Genomic DNA, 25,056 nt, shown 5'->3' with positions numbered 1-25,056 from the left:
TGCCTCTGGCCATCCCTCTCTCTGAGCTTGGCTATTCTCATTACGGTAGTGGAGACAGCAGACAAGAAAACTGTTAAAGAAGCCAGATAGCTGGTTTCTAAGTAGGCAGCTGAGACTAGAGGGAGAGAAAACAGTTGAAACTTGGTTGCTTAGGTTGCAAGGGGACTTCTCTCCGGTTTGGGTCAAGTTTCATGCAGTTTTGCCACCAGACTTTGACAAGGCACAAATGTTTTCAAGGCTCGACAAACACCTTTCATTGTAACTATCCAGCAACAGGTAGGAGGTGGTGGCATTGATGTTCTGTCTTCCACCCGCTGCTATTTAATCTGCACAGGAAATTACCAGTTGTTGAGTTCCCTTCAAACATTTACTGAGTAGTATGTATCGGGCGCTATACTAGGGATCTGTTAAAGAGACAAAATGCAATCAAGTAACTTTAAAGATCTCATTGGCTTTATTCTACATTCATGAATCAGGCAGCATCCTATCCAGCAAGGAGAAAGGAGCTCCATGTAGCTGTACAGAAAGGAAAGATTTTATAGGCAGAAACGAGGTGAGACAAGGTTATTAGCGCAAGAAAAGAAAGGATCCGTTTCAGGCAAGGTTACCTTCTCTTTGGGAAAAGCAGGGGGGGTCTTATCAGGCAGATTACCTCACTAGTACTGACCAAGAAATTTCACTCCTGGGAGAGGTTGAAGCTGCAACTAAGTTTTGCCGTTCTGGGGGCAAGTGACTCCATCCTGGGCCTGTTCTGTTTTGTTTTTTAACACGTCAAATACCTTTCTCATTTTTACAACATACTTGGACTTATAAATGATGTAGCTATAGAACTGAGAGGTTAAGAAACTTTCCCAAGGTCACAGAGCCTTTTTAAGTGGCAGGGCAGGAAAGGGAACCCAGCCCTGACTCCCAAATTGGCATTCTTTCCTTTATTGATGTTTAAGCACCTTCAAAACACCAGTCGCGTCTTACACTTACTGCTTCATTCTCACAATGCCAAGCAGAAGCCGAGCCCTTAATTCCTGCCTACCTTCTCCCAAGCTCAGAAGCCCCGATTTAAAAGGTCCTTCATGATTCCATTCATACAGGATGAGGTTCCACTCCCAGGATGGCGAGATTGCGGGTCCTGCCCATCTTTCAGTTTTGGTTCGTCGAGCAGGAATTCCTCGGACGACCCTCCCTCCGACTGAGCAACTACTTTCGGTCTCCTTTCCAGACATCAGGCAGAGCCCCGGCGGCCTTCCTGCTCCCGGTGGGGCTACCTGATCCTCCCGCGCCGCCGCTCCCCCTGCGCCAGCCACCTCCGACTCTCGGCTGCCGTCTCGGGGGAGGCGGCACCGCTCCGGGAGTGGGACCGGGACCGCAACCGCGCGGGGCGCTGCGGGCGCCCCCGCTCCACGTGGCCGAGCCGGGGGGCAGCGATCTCGGCGGGAGCCCGACGGCGGGAGGCCGGGTAGGCGCCGCCGGGGGAGGACGGCGGTGCGCGGCCCTCGGGGGCCACCCCCTCGCCCTCGGCCGGGAGCTCCAGACGCGTCCCGCACCGGCAGGTGGGCGGGCTTGGCCCGGCCCCTTCCGCCCCCGCCGGCGCCATCACCGTTGTCCCGGAGACGGCTCGGCCCACCGCCCTGTCCCCCTCAGCGCCCGCCCGATCCCCCCAGCGCCGCCGCCGGCGCCCGGGCCTACCTTGCTGGTGAGGTCCAGCTCCGGCTCGCCGTTGAGCGCCTCGCCGTCCTCGCTGCAGTCCGAGTCGAAGCCGCCGTGGAGCCGGGCGGCAGCCGCCGCGGCCCTGGCCGCCCCCGGCGAACTGGGCTCGGGGGCGAACATAGAGGCCGGGACCGGCGAGTCCATCGGGGAGCGACTCCGCTCCGCCGCCATCTTTAATAACTTAGGCTAATTCGTAGCCGGCCTCCCCTCCCTCCTCGGCGCATTTGCCTAATCTATGCGTTGCCCCGCCCTGCCGCTCAGTGGATAATTTATGCGAAACTTCTCCAGCCGCGTAAAGAGTGACACGTATCTCTAGCTAAGAAACAATCGACCAGGCCTCTTAGCCACCAATCACTGAAGCCCTTTCAAGTACCTAATGAATAATTAATGAGGCCCAAACCCCAACAACAAATGTCTGAGACGTCACGCGCCTGGATCGCAGCTCGGGAGGGGGCAGCGCCGCGTCCACGCTACCTGCCTGGAGCCTTCCAGCCAACGGGAGTGGGCAGAGTATGACTGACACAGCAGCCATCCAATAAACGGGGGAACACACACAACGTTTACCCTCACCGCCCCTCACTTCCCCCTTTCCCATAGGCGGTGCTCAGTTTCCAAATCTTAGGGCAAAACAGTCGGCGCGGAGAGCCTCACGATGATGGACAGGGGCAAGGCCCAATCTAGTCACCGGATAGGTCCCGCGCCTCGGGCCACCGCCCACCGAGATAGTAAACTGCACAAGGCGCCTCCCTCCTCTCAACTCAATGACTCCGGGCAATCCCTGCAAGACCGAAATCCGACGTGCTGGCAACCTCCAGGCAATTTTAATAGTAGGATCGATGCCTGGAATACTATAGCAGCAGAGCGAGGCAACTAATTAAACGCTGACCTTAGGGAGAATTCTCCATTCACTGCCTCTGCGGAAAGAGCAATTACGGGACCAAAAAGAGGCAACCAGCTAAAATACAAGCCAAAACTACCTCACCGCATTTGTGAACTGTGAAGCCAAGATCTAGGGTCTGTGAGGGTAGTTTCCAATGGATGATTCCTAAAGAGTAGAATCGGTTGTGGAAAGCCCCAATCCAAAATACTATCAGCACAAGTTTTAAGTATCTTTCCCGGTTTCAAACGTTTGAAAAGCTTGATAAAATTAGAGATTAGCCAAAACTCGCATATCTGGCCTTGGCCACTCGTCCCAGGCAGCAATCAAGAAAGAGCAGCCACTGAGACAGTAACCTATCCAGGATCCAGGGTTTGGAACACAAGATTTAGTAAGAGTCGGGGTTCAAAATGGCCGTCAGTTTTAAGGAGCCACCTGATAAAAAAAAAAAAAAAAAAAAGAGGCAACTTCCACTTGCTCCTGTTTTCAACTAAAATCAAGCCTTTTTTCTTTAAAAAAATGTTTTTTAACATTTATTTTTGAGACATAGAGACAGAGCATGAGCGGGGTAGGGACAGAGAGAGGGAGACACAGAATCCAAAGGAGGCTCCAGTCTGAGCTGTCCGCACAGAGCCCGACACAGGGCTCCAACTCATGGACCGTGAGATCATGACCCCAGCCGAAGTCTGACACTTAACCAACTGAGCCACCCAGACTGCCCCCCCCCCTTTTTTTTTTACAATCAAGTCTTATGTGCACAAAGAGCTGGGAATCTGGAACCAGAAGTCATTCAACTCCAAAGGTCTTGATAACAGCTCTTCAAATGCGTTTTTTCTTTTCTTATTCTGGCTACATTGCCCACAACTATCCTACCTATTACTCTATGAGGTAGTTAAAAACGTTAAAATCTTGATTTTGCCGAAAAGCCAAATATCAAGCATTAGTAATCTAGAATCATAATTGGGATTTAGTATCTTAACAACTGGCTCTTCCAGAAAGAATTCAAGTTCAGAATGTGCTGACATCTATTGGTACACTAAAACACATGTCCTCCTCACTATAGTGCTTGCCCAGAAAAAATATTCTCAAGAGAAGGTGCTTCTTTACTTGAATAGAGAAATCTACAACTACATTTGGGGAAGGGAATTCCCTACCCATTTTTACATCCTCTTTCTGAAGACAGGGTAGAACCCAGGTTCAATCCTGGGTCCACTACTTAGCTCTGTGACCTCCAACAAGTTAATTAACCTCTCTGAGCCCGAGCTGTCTCCTCTTAAAAAAAAAAAAATGAAGCAGCTACCTCAAGGCACAGTTAGCAGAAAATAAATTAGCATATGGTAAACACTTAGAACAGTGCTTGCAAGCCTCCATTAACTAATCTTATGAAAATAGAACTGCAACTCTTAGGTGGTTGACAAATTACAAAAATTTAAGATAATTTAAAAGTTGTCTGGATTAGGGTAGGACTCCCAACCACGTGGTAAGCACGCAAGCTTGTGTTAAAGTAGGAACTGTGGTGAATGTAATGGTGTCACTGTTGTAGCAGGGCTAAAGAAAGAAACATATTGGTGTGCCTGGGTGGCTCAGTTGGTTAAGTGTCCCCACTTGGGCTCAGGTTATGGCCTCCCGGTTCGGGAGATGGAGCCCTACATCTGGCTTTGCACTGACAGCAAGAAGCCTGCTTGGGATTCTCTCTCTCCCTCTCTCTGAAAATAAATAAGCCTTAAAATAAATATTTAAAAATCTTTTTAAAAAATGAAATGAATTGCATGATTTTTTATTGTTTTTCCAATTCCCTGAACTAAAATCCCCAAGAAGGGCAACTAGGGTGGATGACGCCTTCCACATGACCTAGAAGTTAGGTGAGGGGGGGAAAGTTCACGCAAGACAGGGAGTTTACCTGCTTGACACACAAAACACCTTGAGAAAACCCAGAGAGGATTCTGTGTCAACCCCCGTAAGATGGGGGGGCGGGGGGGGGAAGGGGGCGAGGGTGAGAGGACAGTGGTCTCAGTGTATTGCACCGAAATTCGACACCAAGGCACTGAAATCGGACTCTGTTTCACTTGAAACGTGACTCCGGGCGAGGCACTTACCCTCAGCGCTCCCAAAGAAGTGGGGGCGGCGGGCCCACTAACCAAGACAATCTACGCCCGGCCGCATCAGTAAGGTTCTTTGAAATCACCTGGTGAACAGCGCGCTAGACAAACATAGAACGGTCAACGCAGGAGGAGCTAGTCCAGGTTCTCGAAAGCACGCCGCTCGAGAAGCCTGGCCCAGAGAGGGGAAAGGGCGGGGAGAGCCGCAAAGTGCAGCCGCAGGCCGGGTCGCCGCCCCGGAACGACGCCGACGCCAGGGGAGGGGTGGGGAGCGGCGGGCGTCGAGGCGAGACTCCGGCAGGCCGCCCCGCCCTACCCAGCCCGGGAACCAGGAGCCGCGCACCAGCTCTAGTGGCGGCAGCCGCTGCACCCCCTGGCCCTACTGTCCCTAGGCCGCCCCACGCTGCCCACACCCACTCGGCCGACCCGTGGCAGCCGGGGCCTTGGAGCCGGCGCCGCCTGACTACTGGCTGACGTCATAGGTGACGCCGCGGCGGGCGGGAGCGGGGACGGCGCAGGAGGGCGTTTCCGGAGCACGCGCCCGGCGAGGGCTGCTGACGTCGGGCTCAGGTGCGCGCGCTTGCCCGCCCGCCCGAGCGCGGCCCAGGTGGCGGCCCGCAGCGTCAGGTGGCGGCCAGTAGCGGTGAGGGGGCGACGGGCGGTGCGAGTAGGGGCAGCGGCGGGAGGGCGTGTCGCCTTGCACTCACGTGACGGGCAGGGAGGTTGGGGTGTGGGCGGCGAAGCGGGGTGGGCCCGACCCCACCCCTCGCGGGCCTGCCGGTCGCTGCGCAGGACCTTCCCTCGGGCTGGGGCCGGACCCGCCCCGCCGCTTAGCCCGCCAGCCTGGTTCTCCGAGGCTGCCCGCCCCACCGCCGGAGCTGACCGGAGTTGTCTCCTCCGCAGGGCCGCGGCGAGAGGGTGAGAGTCCGCGGGTTCGGAGGGAGCCGCCCCCGCCTCGGCCCGCGCCCTGCGGGGCCCCACCGCACCCGAGGGGATGGAGAGCCGCCTACGAGGCCCCAGCACCGCCCGCGATCCCACGCTGGCCTGCCCTCGCTAGCTGCTCGAATTTTGCGTTTTACCCACCACCTAGGCCTTGTCTCCTGAGTCGGTGGCGTTGCGGTTCGAAAGAAATGGAAGAAAAGGAGCGATGTGACCAATTCCGTTCGGTCCTCCTGCATTGAGGCCTGGTTGGCATTTGCAGAGAGGAAAATACAGCAAGAAAATCGTCGGGGGTGTTTGGAGGGGAGGGTGGGAGGAGGGAAGCAAGGTCTTAGATTTCCTATGATTTTTGAAAAAATTCTGCACTTTGACAGTGGTGGCGAAATAACACTAAATCCAAAAGTGATCTTCCTATTGAAAAGAGAAGAGGTGGATTTTCTTTTCCTTTTGATTCCAACCTCTTCTCCCCGTGACCAAGCATAAATCATGGACATCAGAAAATAAGGTGGACCTCAGGAATCCTGGAAAGACTGAGAAGCTTACTTACATTCTTCCTCTGGAGGGAAGAAGGGTGGGGTGTTTTCAGCCCTCTCTGGAGCCTAAAACGAAAACATGAGTTGCGTGCCATGGAAAGGAGACAAGGCCAAATCTGAATCTGTAGAGCTGCCCCAGGCAGCACCCCCACAAATCTACCATGAGAAACAGCGCAGGGAGCTTTGTGCCCTGCATGCCCTCAATAACGTCTTCCAGGACAGCAACGCCTTCACCCGGGAAACGCTGCAAGAGATTTTCCAGAGGTAGGGGACTCCTTCTCCTTGCCATTTTTACACTTTTTGCTATTTCTGCATTTCTGTGGGTGGGGCAGTGTCTCCGCTAGGTAAGCCTTCAAACCAACATATTAATTAGCTAGATGCTGTTAGCAGATGTAAGGGACACAGAAATGGGAAAAATAATAATCACTATCATTTATTGAGCACTTACTGTAGGCTGGGCATAGTGCTAGGACCCTCTGTTGTGTCATCTCGTGCGATGTCCTCAGCAATCCCATGCAATTTGTGTTATTTCCATTTTATGGGTACAAACAGGGCTCAGAGGAGTTCAGTAATTTGCCTTAGGTAACAACAACAGATGGGGCCAAGTTTGAATTCAGGTTAGTGTCTGTGCTGTTGACCACTGTGCTATATAATGCCTCTCAAGCCCTGGTCTGAGAGTTTACAGTCTGGAAAGGGGACAAGATCTGTACACGCTCAGTCACCTGCCATCAGAGGTGGAATGTTGTGGGTTTTATAAGCAGGGTGCCCAGTTTTCCCATGAGGCCATGTGCTGGCCTTGGTGCTTTTTGTGCATTGCTTTGTATACCCTTCCCCAGCAGTCATTTTACTGTCTCTTATTTTATGGATAGAGAAACAGGCAGAAAGGTCAGGTAATTTGTTCAAATAGCTTCCAAGTAGCAAAGCTGTGCTTTGAAATGGACTCTAGATCTCTTCCCCTTTCCACTTCATTCTAGATGGCCTTTTTTTTTTTTTTTTTTAACCCACTTTGCAAAATGTTACCTGACAGGGTGATAGAAATTCAGCTCTTTCTCTGTCTACTTTGATGTTCTAAAATTGTTTTTATCAAAAGGGTTTGAGAATTAGTTCTGCAGTGTCTGGATGGACACAGCAGGACATCTGCTCTGCTGCTTTCTGAGTCCTGGAAAGGCATGTCAGAGTAGTTCTATCATCTGCATCCATTCACCCTGCTAGTATGTTGGGCCTGGGCCCAAAGATATGGATGATGATTGTAAGCAGTTGGCGGGTAATTGCAGGACTCTTTCAGTTGTGTTTTCCCTGAATGAAAGAATGCGAAATATTTGCTAAACGCTCACATGGAACCAGAGTTCTATTCCTGGCTATTAAAGCTTTTGCAAATTTGTACTAGCCTCCCCAGTTTCCTGTCAGCACAATGTAAGGATCCACCTCAAAGTAATAGCAAACCAGTAGGTAAGAAAATACACTCTGTTCCCACTCCAGAGGTGGAATTCTGTGTATTTTAGGTGGAAAGATTTGGTGTGGATAAATAGAAACAAAGTGTGAAAGGGATCAGAGGGAGGGGAGACCAGATGAGGGAGAGGCAATAGAATTGTATAAACAAGGATTTACGAGCTGCCTGCAGCCAGCCAAGCGCTGCTGGGCACTGTAGAGAAAACAAGTTGAACAGGACTCAGCCGCTAAGTACATCCCAGAGCCATACATTGACCAGGCCTTGAGAACAGACTCAAATGAAGTTAAAACCCGAGGGATTTAGAGCCATTTAAACGGAGGGGAAAAGAGGATCTGTTTGGGTCTTAACGGAAACAGTAGTAACGTTGGCAGGTTTAACCAGATAATTTCAAATTCCCGGATACAAAGTTCTGTCCCTGTTTGAAGATGTGGCTGAGGGCTGGGAGAAATGGGAGAAAAATTTTGATGAATGCTGTTTGTTGAGAGGAAGTTCATCGGAGCAGTTCGCTTTTAGCCAGATAAAAAAAGAAATACAAAGGCAGGGTGGAGTTTCAGTACAGTTATGGGACTTGAGATGACTCATGTTTGGAATAGAAATGAGCAGGGACTTAGAACTAAAGCTAGTGGCTCAGCAGGAACCTGGGGATGGGGAAGAGAGGAGTCAAGGTGGCAGAGTCCAGGATTTGAAGATCGTGGTAACCGCCGCAGTGATGGCAAAAGAGGTCGTTGGTTTGAAAAGGATTAGTTTTCAACATGTGAAATTGGAGGAGAAAAGCTCAGAAACTGGGCAGGTGACGTGGTGCATGTATTCAGATGTGGATATCTGATCCTGAATATTTCATCGTATGTGTTCCTCTGCGTTGAAAAAGGAAACATTGGGAAGTGAAATGATAGAGCGGCAGCCTTGCAGAGTTACTTGGAAAATCCTCAGGCCTCGAACCATCCTCACGAGACTCTGCTCAATTTTTCAGTGATTAAATGTTCTTGCAGCTAGCTATGCATCCCTTCCCCAGGTGAAATAGCTGTTAAAATCTAAATAGAAACCAGGCTGATACCGCTCAAAAAATCTAATGCAAGCTGGAAGGGACAAAGAGCTTTTAGATATTGGTGAACAGCCAGCGTTTTCTACCACAAAGAAATCCAGCCTCCCCAGTAAAAATGTCCCTGAGCGGGTGGAAGGGGCCACATTTAAAGGTGTGGTGGTGGTAAATTCAGAAATGGCGTTGAATGTTAGCCTGCAGAGATTGAAATTATCTTGTCTAAGGGCCAGGCAAACACATCATCATCGCCAGTACCTGCAGAGTACATCTATGTGCCTGGCCTTGTGATCTGTGCTTTATGTATTTAATGATTTAGAGACACATCATGAAGTTCTTCTGAGCCCTATTTTCTTTTTTTTTTTTTTAAATTTTTTTTTTTTTTCAACGTTTATTTATTTTTGGGACAGAGAGAGACAGAGCATGAACGGGGGAGGGGCAGAGAGAGAGGGAGACACAGAATCGGAAACAGGCTCCAGGCTCTGAGCCATCAGCCCAGAGCCCGACGCGGGGCTCGAACTCATGGACCGCGAGATCGTGACCTGGCTGAAGTCGGACGCTTAACCGACTGCGCCACCCAGGCGCCCCTGAGCCCTATTTTCTAATGGCACATTTCTTCAGACCTGATAAAAAGGAAAGTCATAATTAGGAGAGAAAGGAATCTTCATGAATGTTTCCACATCTTTTTGTTGTTGTTGTTTTTGTTGTTGTTGTTGTTAAAATCAGAACTCACCACCATAGCCAGACACAGTGGTAACCTCCAGGGAGGACCAGGAACTCAGCTGAGTTCCTAGGCATTAGTGAGACCTGGCAAGAGCCTGTCTTCTCACTTACAGATCACTTCAGATCTCATGGCTCTAACCTGTGGCTGTGACGACAGAAGTGAGAGGCTTGCTTTATAGTCCAGAACTTCTGTCCGAGTCATTAAGGCCGTCCTGAGCAAGAGTTTGCCAAGGAGTCTCCAGAAAACAATCACAGAACAGGATGCCAGGGAGTTCAGTGAGACCAGTGTGTTGAACTATCCAGGACACTGCTGAGCGGAGTCTTAGGGGAAGGGGTTGGATCTTAGCTGTACCACTCACCAGCTGTATATGTGATCGTGCAGATCACCGTAAGCATCCTTATTCACACTGTGAGATTAACCTCTCAGGACTATTGGAAGGATTAAGAGGGAAACCTCATAAGAGTAGCTGACGCAGTGGGCATTTGATTATCGTTAAAGTAAAAACAAGTACTGATATAATGGGCACACAGGACGGACCCCGCGTATTCAAATGACCACCCTGGGAATGAGGTGGAAGCCATTCTCAGCATTTCCTGTATTGATCATCTGGGCGACACATGTTTACTCAGTTGCCACTGCTTAGCTGTGAGGGCTGCAGAGTAGCAGAGCCATCCCCTTTGCTTCAGGAATTTGCTGTTTGGTTGGACACGTATAAGGCGACGGAATTCTCTAATGGTCTTGTAAAATGGGAATTGTTCCCATTGTTACAGATACGCTAAGAGGCATGGAGATTAAATCTCACGACTAGTCCCGGTGCTGGTTGCTAGGATAATGTGTAGTCCTCCCCATCTCCCTGTGTTTTCTGCTACACAGGAGCCAGGAAAGATTCCGTGGCAAAGGTAGGATGTGAGGTTGACCTTGAAGAAGCTTTAGGATTTGGTCTGGAACAGGAAATATGATGAGAGAATAGAGGCCGTGTGGTCGTGGTGTTTGAAGTGCACTAAAAAGCCCAAAGGAACAGCAGGCCCCATCGGGCCGGGAGGGTTGGAGTTAGCCAGCGGGCAGTTCTTACATGAAAGTAAGAACATCGTACCTTGGTGAATGTGGCAGGAACATATAAGGGACTTGGTGGAAGGAGAGTTTGGAAGTGAGATCAATTTAGGAACCTGTTTCAAAAGCCCAGATATGGAGCAAGGAGGCTCCAGTTCAGGGAAAGACAATGGGAATAGACAGGAGAAGGTTGGAATCGGAGATAGAATGTATGGGACAAGGAGACCCTAGGAAACTCCTGTAAGGTGCACCTCAAAAAAATGTGTGGTCACATATGTTTGGGAACCGCAATGTACCCTGTCTCCTCAAGACTCAAGGTAAATATTAGCGTATTCGGGGCTCTAGGAATTCCTGCAGGAAACCTTTTTACCTGATTCATTCAGCCGTTATTGTATTGAACACCTTCTGTGATCCTCTGGGAGCACCCTCGGGAAAGCGTGGCTGTAAGTTTTGGTAGGGAGTAAAATGGTGAACAAGGTAGAAGACCCGGAAGTTTCCTTGTTGGAGCCTTCACGCATCTCCTGCCAAGAGACTTCACTGAAAGTAGGGAGAAGCTACTGGAAAATCGGTGGAAGGGTAGGAGCTTGATGTACCTGGAGCTAGGCTTGCTTCCATATGCTTTTTTATTTTAATACGAGAGCCTACTGAGGGCCTTTGTCCTTTTAAGCTGCATTTTAGCCCCAGACCCCAGGGTGTGCCAGCTCTTCCTCTTATCAGCCGGCTACCACCCCCCACTGTGATTCTTGGCTCCTCGACACAAGACGGGAAGCACGGCACCGGAGTCAGACAAACCCAGGCACGAACGAACCCTAGTGCTGTCACTTATAAGATAAGCGATTACAGGCCAGTCATTTTGAATCACCAAACTTCAGTTTTTTAACCTATAAAATGGGAATAACTTACAGCCTCATGGGTTTCTGGTGAAAATTAAGTGAGATACATATGAAAGGATCTAGCATTGGACGGCATGGCACGAAATTTTTCAATAAGTAGTAGTTATTATGATGGTAAGATGCAATCTGGTTGCAGAGTGAAGGTTAGTGTCCTCCAGCCCTCTTCTTTGCTCGCTCAGGAGAACAAGCACACAAGCTCTTTGGAAGGGTCTGCTACGAAAGTTTCCCAAGAAAGAGAGCAACAAGATAAACATGGTGAATGTTTCAATAAACATTCCTTGAGCACCTGTTATGTGCCAGGCACCCCTTGGGTCCTGGTGGGGTGGCCCTAACGGGATGGAGAAACCTGTCATTCTAGTGTGGAAAACCAGACGCGTCTGGTAGCGACAGGGGCTGTGATTAAAGCAGGTGGGGTAAGAGCTGGTGCCTGGAAGAAACTGAAGGTTGGGGTGGTCAGAAAAGGCCTCTAAGGCACTAACACTTGAGACCCAAATAATAAGGAGCAAACCAAGTGCAGACCTAGGGAAAGAGCATTCCAGACAGCAGAACAGTGAGTGTGGTAGAAACAGGGAGCACGTGCCACGGCCCTCGGGTGAGAAGGTGTTTTGTGTGTTTAAGTAGCAGAGAGGAGGTCTTTGTGCCCAGCGATAGGGATGAGGTCAGCAGTGTCTTGAGGGCCTTGCCTAGAAAGCAAATCATTTAGATTGTCTTTAAGTGCTTTGGGAACCATTGGAAGGTTTAAGCAGTGGGAGGAATGTTTTATGTTTGAAAAATATCAGTGTGGTCACCGTGTATGGAGAAGTTTAAAAAAAAAAAAAAAACAACTTTGTAAGAGTTCTTGAGTGTTCAGAGTTGCCCTCAAGCCCTGGTTCTCCTCTGGAGCTGGCCCTTCCTTAGCAGCCTCCTGGATACTGCCCTCCACGTTCGTTCCCAAGAAGCTCACACTTCCCTTCACAGCCAGGCAAAAGGAATCCAGCCCTTCCTTCAAGAAGGCCTTTCCTCAAGTCCCGGCCTGACAAGCCTGTGAAAACCAAATAATAGGACTGGAAGTGCCTTCGGAGCTGACCTTGCTGGAGACAAAGGAGTAGCTAATGAGGCTCAGCCAAAAATGGCCCAGAGCGGGGTGGGCGCATGGACCATAATTGAGTTTTGTTTGGCACAGACATTGTTTTCAGTTGATTCTTTGTGTTTCAGTTTTTAAAAACTTTTTTATTCCAGAGGCGCCTGGGTGGCTCAGTCGGTTAAGCTTCCAGCTCTTGATCTCAGCTCAGGTCATGATCTCACAGTTTAGGAGATACAGCCCTGTGCTGGGCTCTACACTGACCGTGCAGAGCCTGCTTGGAATTCTCTCTCCCTCTCTCTCTCTGCCCCTCCCTTGCTTATGCGCTCTCTCTCAAAATAAATAAGCTTAAAAAAAAATTTTTTTTATTCAAGTACTTACACAACCAGACACGTATATTTGAAATGCTTTAGGTGGCTCAGACGTGCCAGTTTAATACAGGCCTTATTAGTTCTTAGTGCTTTACACGTGGCCCCGGTTCATACATTTTTGTTTCATGCCTGGGCTCCTGTAGCCCTTGGAGTACTTAAGGATTAATGATTACCAAGTGTGCAAGCCTTAAATAGAAAGCATTTAAACTGTAAAAAAACAAGAGTAGCAAAAACTACTATCCACGCAAATGAAAACGTCAATTACTATTTTCTGATGTTTAAAAAAAATGGCTGTATTAAAGCAGGAAGGTCTGCAGTGAAGAAGGCCGCAGACAGGGATAGGCCAGGGGCTTCACAAATGAGACTCCGTCATAAGAGTACAGTCTGTGTCCAGTGACTTTCTGGATGACAGACAGCTAGGCCCTGGCACCACTGAATTAATGTTTTGCAGAAGAAGAAAGGCAATCCCTAGTGCAGTAGGAGGCCCGACTGTAAAATACGTCGGTAAAGTATTGAGTTACCTTGTACCTGAGTGGGGGGAGCAGGCCTTGCGGGGGCACGCTGCGCTGGACGCTGGAAGGTGTCCGGGGCGTGTGGGGCAGGAGGTCGGGCGGCCGGGCCCACGAGTCTCAGCCCGGCTCCTTGCACGCGTGCAGGCTGTCTCCGAACACCATGGTGACGCCCCACAAGAAGAGCATGTTAGGAAACGGGAACTACGATGTGAACGTCATTATGGCAGCACTTCAGACCAAAGGCTACGAAGCTGTCTGGTGGGACAAGCGCAGGTAACCCGAACCAGGCTTGACCCGATGAGGACTGTCACTCGGGCACGCGTGGGGAGGTGCTCCCGGGGGGACCTTGGGGCGTGGACAGCCTCGGAGCCTGACGCCGCTCTTCCTCCGCAGGGATGTCAGTGCCATTGCTCTCACTAACGTCATGGGCTTCATCATGAACCTGCCCTCCAGCCTGTGCTGGGGTCCGCTGAAGTTGCCTCTCAAAAGGCAGCACTGGATCTGTGTTCGAGAGGTGGGAGGTGCCTACTACAACCTCGACTCCAAACTGAAGATGCCCGAGTGGATTGGAGGCGAGAGCGAGCTCAGGTACCTGCTGGGAACGTGCTGGGCTCCTTCCGTTGGTGCGTTGGGGAAGTTGAGCCCGTCTTTCTTTTTTTTTTCTTTTTACTCGATGGAGGAGATGAAATTCCTAGCTCCTGGGATCCTCTCCCCGCCTTGCTTAGAATCACAGGGTCTCGGGCTTGAAACACCTAAATCTTTGATGGCCCATGAGGACGGGAAGTCCCTTTGGTAAAGAAGCCCCAGCCCCCGGCATGCTGACCCTCTGGTCTGGTAGGACTGGCATTGTAGCATTCTCTGTACTCAGACAACTGGTGGTAAAGCTGCCAGTTCAGAGGGAGGAAGACAGACATTCAGGCCAGAGAGGGCTAAATTTCCCAGAGACCGAAGAAGAATTATTTTTATTTTATTTTTAAATATTTTTGAGAGAGAGACAGAATGCAAATGGGTGAGGGGCAGAGAGAGACACACACACACACACACACACACACACACACACACAATCTGAAGAGGCTCCAGGCTCCGAGCTGTCAGCACAGAGCCTGATGCAGGGCTCGAACTCACCAACTATGAGAGCCAAAGTCGTATGCTCAACCGACTGAACCACCCAGGTGCCCCGATAGTTTGGCAGTTCTATATGAGAATGAGCGAAAATTCAGCTTGGAAATTAAGTGGCCAGATCGAGGGGTAGCCAGTTGCAGAAGCGGCAAGAACAGATCCCTACTCGAGAGTTTGGGGACTGCCGAGGGTATAGCTGAGGAGGTCACCGGTGAACACATGGCCCTGAGGCTGGAATTTGCAGTTTTACCGGCATTTCATCTTCTCTTTCATCTACCCGTTGTTCCCACAGGAAATTTCTAAAACATCACTTGCGAGGAAAGAACTGTGAACTCCTGCTGGTGGTACCAGAAGAGGTGGAGGCCCATCAGAGTTGGAGGGCTGATGTGTAACGCAGTTCTACCCATCCTTCCCTCACCTCAGCCCCGAAATCGTCTGTAACGTGCTGTGGCCTATACAGCGGGTCTGCCCCTGCCACTTCCCCAAACATCTCACTGGGTTTTCCCTTCAGATTTGACAGTGCAATAGGACAGATGTGTGGACTGTTACGAGAAGCAACCAGCGTTACTCATTCCTGGGAAAGGAAGGTAGGAGCTCTGTGTGCTTAGGGCCAGCTCTGGAAGACCCTTGTTTTATTTCAGAGAGGAGAAAGGAAGGTGGGTCCCAGCTTATTTTCCCCATTCCCACGAGAACTTGACAGAGGCTCTGCTGGAGTTCACTGCTGCTGTGACTCACCTGGAGATGCTGCCTCCACTTCCCCTTTCCTGGCAACCAGTGGGTCTGAAGACATAGTACACGCGAAGCCCACGCGACTGGCTTGACGGACCCAGAGCAGAAGGGCCTCTCAGGAAACCATCTCCAAAACGCCAGCAGTGGTACAGCATGCCGTCTCCAACCCTTAATGCCACCCATTACCCCCATTTTTAAGGGTGGTCAACGGCCATCCTTGGAGACTTATAATGAAAAGTTCTCTAGTGTTCCACGCCGGGTGGTTGAGGCCTGCAATATTCTAGTGTGACAGGGTGAGCTAGATACCTAAGAGGACGTGGCGGAAGCCAGGCTGGGGCAGGCCCGGGGGGCCTGTCCGCCTCGCTCCAGCGTTGTCCCTGCCGCTTCACTACATTGATTTAGGGGGCTCTGGGCACAAGACAGGCAAAAGGGCAGTTTTCCCAGTTGACACACTCTGGCAAAGTCAGGAAACAAGTCTGCTTTTGAAAGCAAATTCCACTAGTTTGAGACACAGCTGGGTGAGGAAAGTATTGTGAAGACAAGCTTCTCAGAGATTAAGAGCAGCTAGAACTGGTAGAAGTCCCAGGCTGAGTCCCTATAGTGACAAGAATCAGAGCCCTCAAGTTGGGTGTTTATGTGCATCATGTTAGAGGACCTGGATTTGTCATGTCTTTAGTTTCCTTTACACATCAACTGAAAGTTGATCTACCCCCTACCTCTTGAAATAGTTGTAGGCCACTTTTCTCCTGTAACTTTGGAAAACAGAAGAGAAGGAGGGGAAGTGTACCACATAGCGCGTCACCAAAGTGGTCGTAGTTGCCTCGAGGCGGGTGGGCGGGCGGGGATGGCCGGTCTGCCGCTTACACATCGACGGTCTTGGCAGGTCTGAGAGCTGCCCCGCTGGCCACACGCCTCTCCAGCGGCAAAGCCAGCCTGGGGCTTGCGCGTCAAGACTGAGCAGGCTTGACAGGACGAAGCTGAGGCTTTCTCCCCACTGTGACTGGAGTGCATGTTTACACCAGCACTTTTTCTGCACATGTATCTTCAATCCAACAAGGCCGTTTTTTATGCTGAGTAACAGAGGCCACCAAGCGGCTACTGCATCACACCCTCTCGGCAACTGGCTGCAGTCTCTTCTGCACCATTTTCCACACCAGACCTGCTTGGCACCACAGGGAGCTCCTTACCCCTGCACAATGACATTCCAACCACCACCAGCCAGAAGTTACAGCCAACCTGATTGTCACGAGCAGGACCTTGGGTCCATGGGCACTGTCAGTGATAGTAAGCCATTTCCTGGGAGGAGGAGGGAACTCCTCTCCACCAATCTGCTTGGGCCTGTGCAAATGGCACTTCAAAGGAGTCCCCGTGCATTTGGAGTCCATGAGCCAATGGGATATGCAAAGACGCTTACACATTTCAGGGCTGGTTTCTCTGTTCATATCCAATTCTGGTGCTTAGGAACAGGGACCCAAGCTGATGCCCAAGGGCAAAAAGCCCCATGTCCTTTAAGGAAAGGGGCAGGCCTGACCCTGATGCCCAGTAAGGGGCAACCCTAGGCTTTTTGTTTTTCTTGCTTTTATTCCTTTTTTTTGTTGGCCTTGTGCTGGGTTTGTTTACAAAAGATGTATTTTGTTTAACCAAATATTAAAAATGGAAAACTCCGTACATGTTATATGTCTGCCTGAATTTGTAATTCTGTAAAGGAAAAAAGTAAACATTAGTGTGGTGATGCTTCAGAAGAAACTCACTACTGTCCTCAGCCATCTTTTAGAGCTGTTTTGTGCTTTGGTCCAACCTTTCCCCTCAAAAATCCAGACAAAATATGCACTCAATTTGGTTCAAAATCCTGAGGCACTTTTCAATTTACAAAAACTAGGCTTAACAATCTGAAGAATCCTAAGAAGTACAAGTTTTCGTTACCAGCCCTGACAAATGACTAGCGTTTTTCTCTGGTTAACAAGATCAAGATCACATGGCAGAGGGGGCCTGTTAGACTTGAATTCAGATCCATCATTTCTTGTGTGGTCTGGCACAGATTATCCAACCTCTCTGTGACTGCTTCCTCCTCTGTAAAACAGAACTACCACTACACCCTACATTATATAGCATCATTCTGATAAACAGAATACACATAAAAGGCTCAGTATTGTTAATAGCACGTTGCTAATAAAAATTTACGTTGAATGCAAAAACTGCAAGGTTCAAAGGCAGGGCTATAGTTGGAATTCATAATCAAGTTCATCTCAGCAATTATTTTTAAAAGGACCAAAAAAGTTCTATCTGCCACCATTCCCTTCCTAGACCAGAAGTCAGTAGTAGGTCATTCCCTACAAATCCTTTATAACTGTGTATCACTGTAGACCGTACAAATACATGGACCCAATCCTTTGTTGGTGGATCTGAACATGATTGCCTGAACTCAGGACAAAGATTACTATTATGAGGTTTCTGGGGTACCTGGCTGGCTCAGCCAGAAGACCATGTGACTCTTCATCTCAGGGTTAAATTCAAGATCCCCCTGGTTGGCTGTAGAGATTACTTAAAAAAATAAAATCTTTAACAACAACAACAAAAAAGAGGTCCCTAGCCCAAACTGAATCATGTTTTCCACTGTTGGGCCTCAGGGGTCAAACAGTGTCACACAGTGGTGTTAGCTTCGGAGAGGAAATGCAAGGGGCAGTCGAAGGACGTGATCTCAAGGTGTGTATCACAAGTACATGGATGACACTTTCTGTCGGAATCATTTTTAATATTTAAATACAAAAAGTGAGCACTTTTTTCTTTTTTGGACACACACACACAAGTCTCTAATAGCCAAAACCCGCAGAGAAAATGAGCTCTTCTCTGCCCTCCACAGTCCCCATCCCGTGGTCGAAGCTGCTGCCCAGCCCTCCTTCCTTTCCACCCCAGAAATTCACAGTGGCTGCTTTACACTGCAGCTGTAACGGCATTATGTATTTCATACTGTGTGTATGTCCCTTCCCAACATCTCCATGCTTAAAAACAAAAATGGTCAGGGGTACATCCTTCCCAGTGGCATCGGTTCCTCTGCCACAATCAGATAGTTGAGATCTTCCGGTCACTAGTGATTTAGTGAAAGGGGGGGGGGGGGGGGGGATGGCCAGAGCTGGAATAACCGTCTGCATTGCTGCACTCTGGTATCAGAGTGAGGACAGAAGAAATGGGACCGCGTGGAGGGCACAGCTGCAAGTTGGGAGTCTCCGTGACACACTGGGGAGAATTCTCTCCAGGTTTAGATAAATCAATGTGCCAAAGTTTAAAAAAAAAAGGAAAAGGGAAAAGAATCCAAATCATCAGCAGTTCAACACTATTGAATTTTCAAACTCGTCCCACCAAGACAAGTCATAGAGCAGTAACAATCTAGAGCTTTCCAGGAAGTGAAGGTAGAGCCCCTGGCATTCCGCCTGAGAGCCCTGTGTTGGGCCCTAGAAGTATCTGGAAAAGAAAAGGAGAGGTGTAAGGCACCGGACGAGCCTCCGGATCGCATTTTCCCTCCGACGAGGCAGAGGAGGTCTGCAAACACTGCCGATCACGTGGGCACCTAAAAGAGCGTGGGCTGGATCCCAGTCTCTACCCACGGGTCTACCCAGGTTTGGGGAAAATCAACACCTTGCACCGCCGCGCAGGCAAAGGCTCTGGGCTCACCTGCCGCTGCTGCAGTTGCTGCTGCTGCTCCATTTGCAACTTCTCCGTTTCGAAGACAACAGGAAGGACCAGGATCATGAAGGAAGTGGTCCCAATCCACAAGGCTGCCCTGGAAAACCTGCAGATGGGGTGTGAGCGTGACAGCAAGACACAAACACAGATGTGTTCGTCTTCACCAAGAACGGCCCAGTAACCAAACCTCTCCCACGCCAATGTTTTTGAAAGGCACGTTCTTTCCCCAACACGTGCACCACACTCGGACCAGAAACAGGACGGGCAGTTCTGCCGGCTGTTTACCTAGCGAGAGCCGTTCTAACATCCTCCTGAGTTCTTACGAAGCTACTTCTACAACACATTAATTACCTCACGTAACGTGGAACGATCCTCACAACGACCCTGCCCCACAGGAATCGCCACTTTACGGAAGAGTTCGTGGAGATCAAGAAAGGCTAAGAGACCAGTCCAAGGTCACTCACTCAGTGATCTAGGTGGCAGGTTGGCCTCCAGCCCCGCTCTGCTACTTCCAAAGCCCACGTTCATTCACAGCACTTCGGTCACCCCAGGCACACCCCAACGTCTTTGCCCTCGGACCTTACCTGTACATTTTTTGAGCCACAAAGACGGAGAGATCAAAAGTGGCTCCAGCCGCGGACCGGACCCTCTCTGGGAACATCTCCGTCAGACCCCACAGTCTCTCCGACAGGGTCTCATCTAGCTGTGGTGGAGGCGGCGCGGATCTCGATCGAAGCAATGGCAACCACCCCCTGGAACTAGGGCAGCCCGCTCCGGCCCACTGGGGGCCCTAACCCCGCCTCCCGGAGAAGACACCTCCCCTCCGACCTCTTCGGGCTCCGCGACGCGCTTTCGCCCGGATCCCGCAGCACGCGGAGCTCACACCCCCGTGCGGGCCGCTCCCGGCCCGTAACCTTGCACTCCGCCTCACACCGCAGGGCCCCAGTACCTCCTCGTCGTCTTCCTCCTCCAGCTCCTCCTCAGTCTTCTCGGCATCGCCTTTCGGAAGCAATTCGTCCGGGGACAGGGGCGCCCCAGGGCCGCCAGCGGCAGCGGCGGCGGCCATGGCTGCAGGGGGACACCGGAAGCGGAAGAGAGGAGGCGAGTGCAGCACCACCCCCTCCCCGGCGGACAGAGCTGCTCTTCCGGGAGCCGGAGGCCGAAGTGCTGGGGAAGAGCGACACCGTCTGGCTGGCGGACTCCACCGGCTTTCGGCCAAGGAAGCGGCGGCGACTTCCTAAGAAATACCTGGGAAGCTTGTTCAAGGGCAGGGTCGCGGTGCTTCCGCGGTAATTCTTTTCATTTAGAGTGGGCCCAGAAACCTGCACTTCAGTAAGCTCCCAGGGGGTCACACTGAGACAAACAAAAAATCCAGCTTCGTTTCCCTGAGGGGTGTGTTCTTTGGTAGGAGTTCGATACTTGAAGGTTTTATCGATCTGTTGTGAAAACGTCAAGTGAACAGTACCAATGTACTGAGACAAAGGCAAGAGTTACCATTTAAATACACATTTAAATGTGTGTGTGTGTGTGTGTGTACACTCATCTGCTTGGCTCAACAACCCACTGAGCCATGTACTGTCATCATCCCTGTTTTAAGAAACGCGGAAGTTGAGGCTCAGTACAGAGTTGCTGGAAGTCTTTCTTGAGGATAGATTTCTAGGAGGAAGTTTGCAGGCCAAAAAGAATGAACATTTAGCATTATGGTAGGTATTAGCTGACCGTCCTCAAAATTAGATCATATACTTACCTAATTGTAAATGGAAGTGTCCTTTTCCCCACAATGTCCCCAGCATTAAGCGTTACCCATATTTTAATTTTTTGCCTTTATGATGGATTAAATACTTCTTTTTATAATGTGCTGCACCTTAAATACAAGGGTAGTAATTTGATACACACTTTAGCCAGCTGACCCCGGAATCAGAGAATCTCAGGACTGGACGGTCCAAATCTCTGTCTGATGCACGATGTTGTCCTTTGTCCCATGCTTACATAATGAGGGGCAGGTAGGTTTGCACTTCCTCCCCTAACAGGCCTTGGTCCTTTTCATCTTTGAGCAAGGGCAGCACTGACTACAGAAAGCTTTTATGTCTCAAAAGGCTGCTTACTGTTTTACTCCATTACATAAACAGGCAAACATTCAAAAACAGGCAAAACCAATCTATGGTGAGGATTAGTGATTCTCTTTGATTAGCTCAGAGGGGGGAATATTTGGTAAGGGGCAGGGGAGTGGCTTCTGGGGTGCTGGTAAAATTCCATTTCTTGATCAGGGTGGTGTTCGCATGGGTATTTTCATTTTGTATTATCGATACTTATGAATTATGCTTTTTTTGCATGTTAAAATTACTTAAAGTTGGCTAGCACTATGTAAATGCAAGGGCAGCTTGAGAGCCCAGTACCAATGGCTTTTGATTCTCTTGTGGCTGTTTAGGAAATGCTGGAAGATCAATGCTCTCAAAGGCAATCTTTTTTTTTTTTTTTTTTTTTTTTAAGTAGTCTCCACACCCAACCTAGGGCTTGAACTCATGACCCTGAGATCAAGAGTTGCATGCTCTACCAACTGAGCCAACCAGGCACCCCTAGAGAAGGCAATCTTACGTGGAAGGTACAGGCATTAATGCCTCCAACTGGAAAGTCGTAATGCTAATGTGGAGAAGTTTTAGGAAAACTTTAACCAACTAATTTTGTTTATATTCACAAGAACAATACATGATTTAAAAAAAAAATCTATGTGGGGCACCTGGGTGGCTCAGTCAGTTAAGCTTCCAACTCTTGATTTCGGCTCAGGTCATGATCTCACGGTTCTTGAGTTTGAGCCCCACGTTGGGCTCTGTGCTGACAGTGTGGAGCCTGCTTGATCTCTCTCTCTCTCCCCCTCTCTCTCTGCCCATGTACTCACTCACTCTATCTCTCCCACAATAAACGTTAAACATTAAAAAAAAAAAAAAAACACCTATGTTTAAGAATAATAAAAAAAACCTTGGGAGTAATTTTATCTCTGCAAAGGGATAAGAAAAAAGGGAATCATGCCGTGCAGAGTGTTCAGAGCCCTGGGAACAGATGAGATGGTCTAGAAAAGGCAGAGTGAGAAGGGAAGACAAAGGCCAGGATCCTGTGGGATCAGACATTTAAAGGTACAGCGAAGTCACGGACAGTAGACAGGTGGTTGCTGGGGGCTGGGGGAGAGGAAACAGAAACCCATAACCAAAGAGTTAACAGGGCAGCCAAGGCAGCTGCAACTTCTCCCCAAACCTGCTTGGGGGTGCTCAGAATGCTGTCTGCCACCATGTTCCTGTACGATAATAGTCATGCCATGATAACCGAGTGGTTAATTTAGTCGTTTTGCAGGAACTCAGGGTTTCGTCAAGAAGCCAGCTAGAACCTGTCAGGACACTGACCTCCCCTTGGAGCCCAACAAAATGAAATTAACCTTCCCCTACCTCCTAACTTCCTTTATCTGATTTTGAGTCACAAAGCTCCTCTCTCCTTCCCCTTACCCACACCCTTTTCTACTTGCCTTTAAAAAATTCCTGGCCATCCTGCTTCAGGGAGGCCGACTTGAGGCTCATTTTCCCATCTCCTCATGTGGCTACCTCGAGAAGAACCTCTAGCCTCCTTGCCCACTAGAGATCTCAACGATCAGCTTTGCTGCACATCGGGCACACGAACTTGGGTTCAGTTCCAAAACGGAGAGTCACTGTTTGATGGGTATAGAGTTTCACTTTACAGGCTGAAGTGTCCGGAGATGGGACAGCGGTGATGATGGCACACGATGGATGTATTCAGTACTGCTGAGCTGTAGAATTAAAAATGGTTACGATGGTAAATTTTGTTATTTTGCCACAATAGAAGAAAATTTAAAGACAAGCAGAAAAGCAGAACTATCAGGGAAAAAAAGGGGGGGACCTTCTTCCCCCACCTCAAGAGGTTCAAGGAGCTGCTGGAGAGGAAGAAGAAGGATCGGAGAAGGGTGGCTTCACTGAAGGCTTCAAGGAGAACTGCTCAGAATCAGCAAAGAAGACAGGGTGAGGACGATGCCAGGCCAGGGGTCACCGTCGAAGAGTAACGCACAAGTGCAGGTGCTAACGAGTGAGTGTGGATGCCCCATGCAGGCACAACGTGACTCTGCCACCCGGATGGAGAAGGAGATGGGGTATTCTAGAACCCCAGCCTCCAGGTCCTCTCCTACCCCATCCCTCAAGTCCACGCGTTCCGTCTTTCCTGTTTCCGTCCCATCAGAATTTGAAATTGGTAACAGTTCTTTATGTGGGTCAATGGACGGGCACAGATCCCTTTGGGAATCCTAGAAAAGCTGGAAGCCCCTCCCGTAAAAAATACCCATCAGCCCCTATCTGTGCGATAGTGCAGGTGGGGGCCCCTTGCGAGGCCTCAAACTGTACCACTTCCTCTGGTTGCCCCTAACCCTGCACTTACGCCCTCAGGCCCCCAGAGCTCTCGCGAAGCTCCTCAGTAACAGCTCCCCCTAACCGGACACGCAGCCCAGAAAGTCCCAGAAGTTGCTGTAGATCACAAGGGATACCGTCAAGTAGACAGTACTATTTCTTTGGGTGTCCCCCAAGTGGCAGATTTGGTTAATAAAGGCTTCGAAGGAGGAAGAATTTTAACCAGAACCTGAAGGATGGATCTGACTAGAAAGATAAGAACTTGAGGGGATGCCTGGCTTGCTCGGTCGGTGCAGTGTGCAACTCTTCAGCTCGGGACTATGAGTGCAAGCCCCCTGTTGGGTGTAGAGATTATTTAAAAATAAAACCTTAAAAAAAGGAAGGTAGGGACTTGAAAGAATATAGCACCTCGGCGAGGAAAAACACCAAACACTGGTGGGTGCCACCTTCAATTCAGTCCATAATCTGACCACTTCACCTTCTCTCCTGCCACCTGTCTTGTCCCAGCCTGGCCCCCTTCAGTCTGTTTTCTCCACACAGAAGGCAGAGGATCTGGCCAGAGGATTAAAAAAAAAAAAAAAAAAATTTGATCGTCACACTCCTCTGCTCAAAACCCACCCATGGCTTATTTGCCTTTTCACTCAAAATAAAAGTCCTTCTTGGGGCTCCTGGGTGGCTCAGTTGGTTGAGCATCCGACTTTGACTCAGGTCATGATCTCACAGCTCGTGGGTTTGAGCCCCACGTCGGGCTCTGTGCTGACAGCTCGGAGCCTGGAGCCTGCTTAGGATTCTGTGTCTCCCTCTCTCTCTGCCCTTCACTTGCACTCTCTTTCTCTCAAAAATAAACATTAAACAAATGAAAAGTCCTCCTTCACTGCAGAACGGTCCCACATAGTGATTCCAACCCCCTCCAGCGCCAGTGGGGGTGCAGAGGGGGACCCACATCACTGACACCCAATCCTGCCCCTCATGATTCCCAAGGTTTCAGCCTGGGCTCCGTCCCTTCCAGCTGTGTCACCTTGCCGGACTCGTTTCTTCATCTCAGAGCAGGGGAGGATGACACACTTGAATCCTGAGAATTAGCAACGGGCTGTCTGGCACCAAAGGCACTCAGGAAGTGGTTGCCAACGATGCTGCCCTAGGAAGTGCCAACCCCCAACTGCTCCCAATATCTGCACTTGGAGACTTACACCCCACACGTATTTGTAACCTCCCCTAATTTTTTCAGAGTTCTTCTCTCCTATCGGAAAGTAAGGTTTATGGGCTGGAGCTTCTATCCGTCTCCCCTAAAGCTGTTCCTAAGGGTGGGCTGTGGACAGCAGCCTCCAACAGAGGCTGTCCCCCACCCGGCCCCTCCCTTTCACCGGGAGCTAGGAGTCCACAGGCTCCCACGCTTCTGCTGTGCGATCCCGGACCGGTTTCTGAACCTCCTGGAGCCTGGCTCCTTACCTGCAAGGACACATGCTGATGGTCCCTGCTTCGAGGGGCTGAGCAGAGGAGGAAATGAGCAGGGGTAAAGTGCTGAGGCCTGTCCAAGGCAAGTCACCGGCTTTCAGAAATTATTGACCATAGTGGCCATCCCCAGTCTAAAGCCCTGGACTCTGTCCCCGTCTTGGCGCCCTCCCCTTTAACTGTGGAGCTGGGTTCCCTCTCACTGACTCCCTCCTCCAACCAGAGCAACTCACACGGACTTGGGTGCAAATTCCCACTCTAGGAATGCAGCCTCCCACCCCGACCGCTCAGTCCCTGCCAGGTCCAGGCTGGTGGCAAATCTCTGAAGGGCTGCAGCAGAATTTGGGCAGGGACACCGCTTCTGTTCCAGGTCGGCCTCTGCCGATCCCCGGGAAGCTGGAGCGCTCCTCCTGCCGTGGTGGCGTTT

The 25,056-nt window shown here is 50.1% G+C and overlaps 3 protein-coding genes across 6 annotated transcripts in view; 1 reads left to right on the top strand and 2 right to left on the bottom strand.

The window, feature by feature from the left end:
• GTPBP1 (GTP binding protein 1) overlaps positions 1–3,146 on the bottom strand; it is a 36,152-nt gene extending 33,006 nt beyond the window's left edge. The window contains exon 1 of one of the 4 annotated variants that reach the window (XM_045463749.1): positions 1,684–3,146. In XM_045463749.1, coding sequence (XP_045319705.1) covers positions 1,684–1,875 — 192 coding nt within the window. In that variant the 5' untranslated portion in view covers positions 1,876–3,146. Of the gene's footprint in view, positions 1–1,030; positions 1,145–1,683 lie in introns of those variants that run through there. The other 3 variants (XM_045463750.1, XM_045463751.1, XM_045463752.1) reach the window with 3 other exon arrangements.
• Positions 3,147–5,242: 2,096 nt separating this feature from the next.
• JOSD1 (Josephin domain containing 1) lies at positions 5,243–16,764 on the top strand. Its single transcript, XM_045463764.1, has 4 exons — positions 5,243–6,416; positions 13,393–13,521; positions 13,642–13,836; positions 14,660–16,764. The coding sequence occupies exons 1-4, from the start codon at positions 6,232–6,234 to the stop codon at positions 14,757–14,759; spliced, it is 609 nt and encodes a 202-aa protein (XP_045319720.1). The 5' UTR covers positions 5,243–6,231; the 3' UTR covers positions 14,760–16,764.
• Positions 16,765–17,827: 1,063 nt separating this feature from the next.
• Positions 17,828–19,881, bottom strand: TOMM22 (translocase of outer mitochondrial membrane 22). Its single transcript, XM_045463768.1, has 4 exons — positions 19,727–19,881; positions 19,362–19,480; positions 18,766–18,883; positions 17,828–18,555 (listed from the first exon to the last, which is right to left on the bottom strand). The coding sequence occupies exons 1-4, from the start codon at positions 19,841–19,843 to the stop codon at positions 18,481–18,483; spliced, it is 429 nt and encodes a 142-aa protein (XP_045319724.1). The 5' UTR covers positions 19,844–19,881; the 3' UTR covers positions 17,828–18,480.
• Between the last annotated feature and the right edge of the window lie 5,175 nt (positions 19,882–25,056).

Source organism: Leopardus geoffroyi, chromosome B4 (genome assembly GCF_018350155.1).
Source record: "Leopardus geoffroyi isolate Oge1 chromosome B4, O.geoffroyi_Oge1_pat1.0, whole genome shotgun sequence".
Lineage (NCBI taxonomy): Eukaryota > Metazoa > Chordata > Mammalia > Carnivora > Felidae > Leopardus > Leopardus geoffroyi.
This window is presented reverse-complemented; position numbering and strand designations above follow the sequence as displayed.